Source organism: Camelina sativa, chromosome 12 (assembly GCF_000633955.1).
Source record: "Camelina sativa cultivar DH55 chromosome 12, Cs, whole genome shotgun sequence".
NCBI classification, from domain to species: Eukaryota; Viridiplantae; Streptophyta; class Magnoliopsida; order Brassicales; family Brassicaceae; genus Camelina; species Camelina sativa.
Genome location: NC_025696.1, coordinates 13,136,619 through 13,146,847, shown reverse-complemented (window position 1 = coordinate 13,146,847; position 10,229 = coordinate 13,136,619). Strand labels below are relative to the sequence as shown.

Below are 10,229 nucleotides of genomic sequence, written 5' to 3'. Positions count from 1 at the left end.
CGTTTCAATTATAATATAATCGATGTCAACAAAAAAATTCTAATATAATCTTCATCAGTAACGAGAAATGTGCAGAATAAAAATTTAAAAGAGGTATTGCAGAGGTTGTCATTAACTCATTATCATGTGTCGTTAAAGAGAATTATTAATAGATCCCATCAAGAAGACAGTTTCTTAACATTGGGTATTGTCTTTGACCGACGGTTATTAAAATAATTTTCCCTCAAATATTGAATTAGTTTAATTGATAGTTTTGATATTAAAAAAAATTAGGTAAAGAGCTTTGATAGTTTTTAATGTAATTTATTCGCAAGTTTCACATTAAAATGTGTTTTGTAACTATAAATGCGTAATCTCATGCACGTTGTCTTTTCTTGGAGATAATAGGGAGTATATATTTATGTATTCAATTGAAAAAAAAAACAAAATATGAGTCAAACCACTTTAGATATATGCTCCAAATTTTTAAAAATTGTTATGAGTCAATGCCTCAATGGCCTTAATATTTGATAAGATAGTTAAATTTTATTTGGAAATCAATTATAACAGCAGTATGTCAGTATACAACAACTTCTTGTATCATATTCATAGTAGCTAGGTAAAGAAATAAAGAATCTTGAAATGGTTTTTTTTTATTCTACATAACTATAGATTTTTGACAACATGGCGTTTTTTACTGTTCAATCACTAAATTTACTAAATCTAAATTTTACATGTTAAATTAATATACAAATTATTAAAAAAATACTCTGCACATTTCCTTAGCTTAATATTGCGACCTACAACGAGGAAAAATATAGACATTATACACATTTATTATTTCACAGCTTTACAATAATGAGCCGTCACTTTCGTACAACAACACAAATAATACAGTAGATTTTTTTCTGGTACATGTATCGAAAAGTTGTGCGGCTGCGGCATGCCTCAGAAGGAAACTGGAAAAAAAAAGTAGTAAATCTAATACTAATAAAATTCTATCAACTTTTGTGGCATAAAAATAGGATAAAATGGAATTTAATTCTTTTTTCTTATCTAAAGTCAGATATACATCATCAGCCTATGTCGCATTCTCAAATTAAATGTAAATGCAAGAAACTAGAAAGAAAAAAAGAATACTACCACAAAAAGAGAGAGAGAAAGAAATCGAGTTTAACTGCTCGTGTCTCTCTCTGCCACTCGTCTTCAGTTTTGTCAGCGTCTTCATAACTTTATAAGTTCTTCTTCTCTATCGATCTCTTCTTCTTCTTTCTTTGTTGGTCACTGTGTCTTTCTTTGTAACTTAATAATTATCTGAAAACAAAGAATAAAGGAAGAAAAAAAACATACTTATTCACAAAACCGTGTTCTTTTCGCGTTATCTTCATAAGTTGTTCAAGATTCTTTTTTTTTCTTCTTCCTATAATCATTTGATTGACTGATTCTGTTTTTTTTTTTTAAATACCAAAAAGAGGGTCTTTCATTACAGAAACTTTAATTTATGTTTTGTTTGGTTTAGCTTTTTTTTTTAATCCAATTCCATCAAAAGCAGAGTTGTACGACACTAGTTGTTTGTTCTGTAATAATCATAACAACTCGAGTCAATTCTTATATACTCAGAGAAAGAAAGAAAGAAAAACAAAAAAAAGTTTCAATTTTTTGGTCTCATCACAGACCAAAATTGCTCCAAATGGTTATCGATGTCTAGGGTTTCGGGCTAGTTTGATCTGAGCAGGAACCAATTTAAGGGTGATTCCAAGTTCTGTTGTTACAAAAATGGCGGAAAGGGTCGAGTCCTCTGTAACAGATGGAGAACAAACGATTGAAGAAAGACATATAGGAGCTATGTGGGAATTAGAGAAGAAACTTGATCAACCCATGGATGAAGAAGCTAATAAGCTCAAGAACATGTACAGAGAAAAGGTAACTGATTCAAAATTTCAATTGAGAAAAATAAAAGTTGAGGTTTTTTAAGAAATTCCTCTGTTTTTTATATATCAGGGCTTATCGATTTGGATGCTTCTAAGGCTGTCTTTTCAAAGTCTAGGAATAGTTTACGGTGATTTAGGGACTTCTCCATTGTATGTGTTCTACAATACATTCCCTGACGGGATTGATGATAAAGAAGATGTAATTGGAGCTCTTTCTTTGATCATTTACTCTCTTTTGCTTATACCTCTCATCAAGTATGTGTTCATTGTCTGCAAAGCTAATGACAATGGTCAAGGTAAAGTTTTTAGAAAGCCAGGATTAGTTCATCGACAACGGGTTTGGTTTATACTCATTAGGATTCGATCGATGTTTGTGTGTGTGCAGGTGGGACTTTAGCTATATACTCGTTGCTTTGTAGACATGCTAAAGTGAAACTAATCCCGAATCAGCAAAGAAGCGATGAGGATCTCACGACTTATAGTCGAACTATATCCGTTGAAGGGTCTTTTGCTGCTAAAACCAAGAAGTGGTTGGAAGGTAAACATTGGAGGAAGAGAGCTCTTCTGGTCATTGTTCTTCTCGGAACTTGTATGATGATCGGTGATGGTATCTTAACTCCAGCCATCTCCGGTAAAGCTTCTTTGCTTTCTTTACCAAAAAAAGATGACAGGTTTACTCAAACTTTGAGTTTACACAATATCATCTTTTTTTACAGTTCTTTCTGCAACTGGTGGGATCAAAGTCATCAATCCAAATATGAGCAGCGGTAAGTAAACATTCACCGCTCCTTATGTCACTTGAGGTTTCCCATCGGTTAAGTTTTGCTTACCTGCTTCTGTCCTTTTTTGCAGACATCGTTGTGCTAGTGTCTATTGTCATTTTAATAGGATTATTCAGTATGCAACATTACGGTACAGACAAAGTCGGATGGCTCTTTGCACCTATAGTGCTTATCTGGTTTCTCTTCATCGGAGCCACTGGTGTATACAACATCTGCAAACACGACACAAGCGTGTTAAAAGCGTTTTCGCCAACATATATATACTTGTACTTCAAAAGACGAGGTCGAGATGGTTGGATTTCGCTAGGTGGCATTCTTCTCAGCATAACAGGTAACTAACTAGTAATACCTTTAAATCACCAATAGATTCATTTTGAAGTTATCTAATGTTTCTTCTTGAAAAATTTGTAGGCACTGAGGCGTTATACGCAGACATTGCTTATTTCCCGTTACTAGCGATACAGCTCGCCTTTACATTTTTTGTGTTCCCTTGTCTTCTTCTAGCATACTGCGGACAAGCTGCGTATCTTGTGAATAACACGGACCATTATAAAGACGCGTTCTATGCATCTATGCCTGGTTTGTCCGAAACCTGTTTAAAGGTCTTTGAAGTCATACATAGTGATCTTACAAAAACACTAAAACTCTCTTTTGCTTGACTCCACAGATAGTGTATATTGGCCAATGTTTGTAGTTGCGACAGGAGCTGCAATAGTTGGAAGCCAAGCTACAATCTCAGGGACTTATTCAATAGTCAAGCAGGCCGTAGCTCATGGATGTTTTCCTCGAGTTAAAATTGTTCATACTTCCAAGAAGTTCCTCGGTCAGATCTATTGCCCTGATATTAACTGGATACTCATGCTCGGCTGCATCGCCGTCACTGCTAGTTTCAAGAATCAGAGCCAAATCGGAAATGCATATGGTAAAGATGTAGTAGCAGTAGTCTTAAACCGTTGATTGAAATGAAGTTTTATCTGACTGTCTTTTGGTATCTTTGTGAATTTAGGTACTGCTGTTGTTATCGTGATGCTTGTGACCACAATACTAATGGTGCTGATCATGCTGCTCGTGTGGCGTTGCCACTGGATCCTTGTCCTTGTATTCACCGTTCTCTCCTTCTTTGTTGAGTTTTCCTACTTCTCGGCTGTGATCTTTAAGATTGATGAAGGAGGATGGGTTCCGCTAATCATAGCAGCGATCTCACTTCTTGTAATGTCAGTTTGGCATTACGCAACAGTCAAGAAATATGAGTTTGAAATGCATAGCAAAGTGTCCATGAGTTGGATACTCGGCCTCGGTCCTAGCCTCGGGCTTGTCCGTGTCCCTGGGGTCGGGTTAGTCTACACTGAATTAGCGAGTGGTGTCCCTCACATTTTCTCTCACTTCATCACCAATCTCCCTGCCATTCATTCGGTTGTAGTCTTTGTCTGCGTCAAGTACCTTCCGGTTTACACTGTCCCTGAAGAAGAGAGGTTTCTTGTGAAGAGAATCGGACCAAAAACATTCCGAATGTTCCGCTGCGTAGCCAGGTACTGTCCTTTCTTTGTCTTTTGTCTGTCAACAGTAACATTCATATAGTCTCTCAAACCATTTTTTTGAACAGATATGGTTACAAAGATCTACACAAGAAAGACGACGATTTCGAAAACAAATTGTTGAATAGCCTCGTTTCATTCATTCGAATCGAAACAATGATGGAGCCAGGTTCGAACTCAAGCACCTACAGTAGTGCGTATTCTGTCAACAATACACAAGAGTCCAGAGAAGATTTGATCCATAACACCAACCACCACCACAATAGCAACAACAACAATAACAACGCGGATATGTTTTCATCGATGGTGGACTACACGGTATCAACTTTAGATACGATACTTCCCGCTGATTCACCGCATAACGCGTTGAGTTTCAGTCAGAACAATACAATAGAGGAGGACGAGATGGATGAGTTGGAGTTTCTAAAGACATGTAAAGAATCAGGAGTTGTTCATATTATGGGAAACACTGTGGTTAAAGCAAGAAGTGGATCATGGCTTCCAAAAAAGATTGCCATTGATTATGTTTATGCATTTCTTGCTAAGGTTTGTAGGGAGAATAGTGTTATCTTGCATGTTCCTCATGAAACCCTTTTAAACGTTGGACAAGTCTTTTACGTTTAGTGTTTTTGTCTTTTTTTTTTCTTTGTAAAACAATTACAGATAAAGGGGAATAAAAAAGGATACCAAATTTAAGATTATACCATAGAAACTGTTTTCTGGCCTTGGTATTATTACATCTATTATAAGTCCTATGGCAATCAAATCACGCTTAATTATCAACGAAGGCGATCACTTTCACGTACGGCCACTACTCAATGATACGATCAGCCAAATCAAGACCACATGATCCGCTCCAATGATCACAGCAAGTACTCTACGATCAAAATTACGAAGCAGATTAGATTTAACATTGAAAATCTTGATTTTTGTTTTCATTGGCCCCTAAAGTTTAAAACTATAAACCAATATCCACTTCCTCAGTATTACAACAAACTATGTTTCTCTTTCGTGGGACTAGTCGATTCGTCAAAATAGTATCGCGAGTCCTTCCACAACTCGTGTAGTGGATCATTCGAGCCTAAATATATTTTGTAAAAATCCAACTTGATCGGATGTATCACCTTAGTTCTGTCCACTTTTGTCTTTCTACCATCACACTGTTTTTATAATTTCATCCTAACTAGGATCTTAATTTTTGTATTCCATAAAAAATAAATTTCGTAGTTACATTAAGACACTATATGATGTGAGCACCGGATGTCTCGCAGCTCGGATCGGAAGTCACGTCTTCGGGCCGCTCAAGATAGAGACAACGCTGCTCGGGCAAATCGATGGGAAACGACTTGTAGGGGCTAAACGAACGATGAAGTCGAGGTTTGATGAAGTAGGAACGGTGGGAACACGATCTACTTGATAAACTCGAACTTGGCCGCTCGGACGGATCGATATGGTAGCGGTGCGGTACGGTCGAAGTGATGCGGAAGTCGATTAGTGAACCAAGGGAGGTTTCACTCGGCGAAGTGGGAACAAGGGTGGAACGAACGACGACACGAGAGGAATGGCTCGCCTCACAATACGGTCAGACTAACCCAGTTCGAGTCGTTAGGGTTCTCTCGATAGAGCAATCCCGGATTGGTTCTAAGGAGAGGAATGAGACAAGGTCAAAGAATCTCTATTTCAATTAAGTCTGAGGTTACAAGAAGATAAGAGGGGGTTTAAATAGAGCTAGGTTTAGGAGAGGCTTAAGGACACGCGGACTCGCAATGGTCCGCGCACGTCGTCCTTTGACGTGTTCTCTTTGAAATAGAACACGTCGCTCTCCTAAGTGATTCAAACACAACATGTCACTCTACTTAACGTTACAAAGAGAAAAATCTAGAGTTTGTTCAAAACGCAAAGCATAAGTAAAAACTAAAAGACACGTCTTCGGCCTTGGCGCGGGAAACGTCTTGGCTTCGAACGTTTGCACTAAAGCTCCTCGCCTCGTTAAAACCTCCTCCGGTAAACTACGTGGGAAAAACCCGGAGTGAGGAAAAAGAGTACGACTCCTCGCTATAGTGACTTGGTCGCCTTCATCCTTGAGTAAGGATGAAGGCCGTGCGAACGGTCTCCGTGTGAACTGCTCCGGTTGGGTCGTTGTTGCGGACATAGGCTTGCACGAACAGGTTGATCTTCTGCCTGGTTGACTTGGAAGAGCTCTTAGAACGCGTCGTGGCTCCCGGAGTGATTGCTGGTGCGTTGGCCGGCTGTTGTCCCGTGAATGGTGTAGGTGTCTCGGCCGCGTCCTCGACATCTTGGTCTGGTACAAGCATTCCTGGCCGCGAGTCTGGACCCGTGATCACATCACTATATGTAATATATATAGATGTAGTTACGTTTAGATCAGTATACTGTACTTTTAGATTCAAGGTTTTAACCATACATGTTTTTTTACTTACTTTGATAACACAATAGTCAACATGGTCCAATTTAATTTACAGCCACAAGAAAGAGATGTTTATTTTGTAGATAATCATCTTTTATTTTTCTTGGTCCAAAAACAAGAAAAAGATTATTATTTACCAAAAAAAAAGGAAAAAAACTTTATTTTGAAGAGGTCAACATTATAATTAAGGGGTAATTAATCTTCAACTTTTTCCTACAAAAATTCAGCTAGAAGACCAATTGAAACAATTGTAGCAAATTATTGATTTATTCAACGCTAAAATACGTAACTATATCTCAAAAAGGTCCCTCCATACTAATTAATGGATTAATCCCCTAGGGCTGAACCGCTCTTGTAGGCTGTAGGCTTGTAGCACACTAGACCAAATTGGGGAAACGAAACGTATTCATACCATAAGCCATATTAATTTGCTCTATTATCAGAAATCATGTTATCAATTGGAAGAAATTTGATATAATCACGTATACGAAAAAATCCGAATGGTACTCCTAGAGTTTGGGTTAATAATAATAATTTAAATAAGCCACTAATCACTACTTTCTTCATTGTTAGTCGACCAATATGAACTATATCACTCAAATACAAAATTTTGTTCGTTAGAACGTAATAGTCAGAAATTATTGAATAAAAACATATTTGTGGTTTTCTTAGTTAACTTGTAGGGCTTATGCTCATTTTGAGACACAACAAAACCGAACCGGTTTGGTCATGATATTCAACGGAAACTTCCCATGCGAGCGAAAAAAAAATCTTCATTAAGTTACAATCACAATAATCGTTACAAATTTCTTCACAAGTTAAGTTATATAATTAAAGAGAAAAGGAACATTCAAACAAATATCAAGACTATTAAATGGCGGCTAAATATATAACTCATAGTATTTTATAAGTAACACGTACAAAGAAGGAAAAAGGATTCATATGCCAAAACCATGAAGAGCACGAACGGCGAAGCTTCTTCAATGGGCTACGAGTTTTCCAGAGTTAGCATCAAGGATGCAAAATCTAAGCCGCCGATGATATATTCCGATGGTTTTTTTGGAGGGAGAGACGTGATGAAAGTCGTGTTATTAGTCGCAACCGTGACACTTTCTTGTCTATTATTCTACAAATCTGCAAATAATCCACTCAACATGATGTTGTTTCCATCGAATACCGATTGCTATTCTTCAAAAGTCATAAACGAGACTTTCTTAGAAACAGTGAGTATATATCATATATATTACACATGAATTTTTGTCTATATCGTTTGGTTTATCAAAAATGTCAGATTCCATTTTAGACTAATATTCTCTCAAATTTACAATATTTCGTAGTTAAAGAGAGAACTTGTATTGAAAAAAGAAAAAAAATATCGATAGTCTTATAACGTAAATGTGTTGATGTTTTTTAGGTACCAAGGAAGGAACCTGTTTCAAATTTAGAAAGAGTATTAATGAATGCGGCTATGGAGGATAACACGGTGATCATAACAGCGTTAAACCAAGCATGGACCGAACCAAACTCAACGTTTGATGTGTTTCGAGAGGGTTTTAAAGCCGGAATAGGAACGGAGAGGCTATTGAAGCATGTGATCGCGATTTGCTTGGATAACAAAGCATATGATCAGTGCCTAAAGGTTCATCCTCATTGCTACTTGATCAACGCCACGGATTCAGACCAACTCTCTGGGCCAAACAAATTCATGACTCCTGGTTACTTAAAACTCATTTGGCGGCGAATGGATCTTCTTAGACAAGTTATTGGTTTAGGGTACAACTTCATCTTCACGGTACATATATCTCAATCTTCTTCTCATATTTTATTCATAAATTAATTAGTATATGTTTTCTCTATAAGTTTTTTTTTTCTTCAAATATTCACGTTTGAGTTTAGACAAAGTCACGCACCATCAGTGAAATTTGTCAACCAGCTAACTATATAATTTCAAATATTAAGAAAATGGTTGGTAATATAGTAAAAATAAATATTTAGTGCACGATCATAATATTAATATTTGATATAAGCATCCAAAATCTAGATTTACAAGATTTAGTAACATGTATAAATAATTTAATTAAGAAAATTAAAGAGAGTGAAATGTTCAGTTTATGCAATATTTGTGTCGACTAGAGACACCACCGTTGAAATATGTAAGATTGTCTAACATATTGTTTCTTTGTTAGATTTTATATATTTTCCTCGAGGGTTTTAGATTTGACTATCGTGATTCTTCGTTTTGTTTTTAGCACACCTCTAACTTCCAATGTTTAATTACGTTTACTTTTCTTGAATTATATAATTAATGCATTTAGATAACGTGGCTGGCTAGGACTCGACGGTAAAGGTTAACTGGTCAGGATTATGAACCATGCACAAAAAGAAAATTAAGTACTCAGCTAATCATCAATATTCACGATTGTAACGTTTTGTTTGCGTGTGTATGTGTATATAGATGTTTAAATGTCAATTATATACCGACAGAGGTTACGTACGTACTTAAATAAATATGTTGACAAACACTTATATATATATATCATCATTGTCATCACATTATATATATATATATATATATTTTTTTTTTTTCTCATATGACCAAAATTTACCAACGTGTTTGCACAGTTTCAGTAAATTTTTACCAACGTGTTATTTTTTATTTTGTTATTTATAACTTGTTTTCTTTATAACTAAAATGTTATTATTTTACATATCTTGTTAATTCGATTTGATAACTTTATATGCAAATTAATGTTGAGCTTGTTGTATATATATAGGATGCTGATATTTTGTGGCTTCGAGACCCATTTCCCCGGTTTTTTCCAGACGCTGATTTTCAAATAACATGCGATGATTATAATGGAAAACCATCGGACAAAAAGAATCACGTCAACTCCGGATTTACATACGTCAAGGCAAGCAACAAAACTTCAAAATTTTACAAATACTGGATCAGATCGAGTAGGAAATATCCTGGTAAACACGATCAAGATGTGTTCAACTTCATAAAAAGCGATCATCACGTCGAGAAACTCGGGATAAAGATGAGGTTTTTTGACACGGTTTACTTTGGAGGGTTTTGTCAGCGGAGCCGGGACATCAATGTGGTCAACACTGATATGCTCAAATTTAACCCTGAGCTACTCTCTCAAATTAAGAGATCAATTGTAGTACTTAGGGATCGAATCCACAAGAACTCTAGATTCACACAATAGACTTATTACTCTTTTAATTATGCTAAATCAAAATATTAAATTTAAATAGCAATGCAAAAACAGAAAATAAAGGAGTTGTAAATATATAGGAATAAACGCTAGGCTTAGAGAAATTCTCAGGAAATCATGGAAAATCAGATCAATTAATTAAATAAGCAGGATTCAACAATTAAGCACCGTTCTTGAACTCTAAACACAATTATAAAATAAATCAGTTCTCACTGCAAATATTATCTAAATTTAAAACCAGAAAATCCAAATCTCTTTGCAAAATTCTAGGTAATAAATCAGCTTTAAAAACAAGTTTAGATTGTTCACAAAATTATTAAATCAAATCTCTTTGCAAGAAATAATTTTGCTCA

The 10,229-nt window shown here is 35.8% G+C and overlaps 2 protein-coding genes across 2 annotated transcripts in view; both read left to right on the top strand.

Moving 5' to 3' along the window:
* Positions 1,098-4,928, top strand: LOC104731547 (potassium transporter 9). The gene is made up of 9 exons (XM_010450972.2): positions 1,098-1,902; positions 1,981-2,206; positions 2,296-2,541; positions 2,627-2,677; positions 2,763-3,023; positions 3,104-3,271; positions 3,360-3,614; positions 3,699-4,221; positions 4,296-4,928. Exons 1-9 carry the CDS (start codon positions 1,756-1,758, stop codon positions 4,849-4,851), a joined length of 2,433 nt encoding a protein of 810 aa, XP_010449274.1. The 5' UTR covers positions 1,098-1,755; the 3' UTR covers positions 4,852-4,928.
* LOC104731546 (uncharacterized protein At4g15970-like) overlaps positions 7,606-10,229 on the top strand; it is a 14,607-nt gene continuing 11,983 nt past the window's right edge. The window contains exons 1-2 of the mRNA XM_019233546.1: positions 7,606-7,878; positions 8,070-8,447. Of these exons, the coding sequence (XP_019089091.1) occupies positions 7,609-7,878; positions 8,070-8,447 (648 nt within the window). The 5' untranslated portion in view covers positions 7,606-7,608. The remainder of the gene's footprint in view (positions 7,879-8,069; positions 8,448-10,229) is intronic.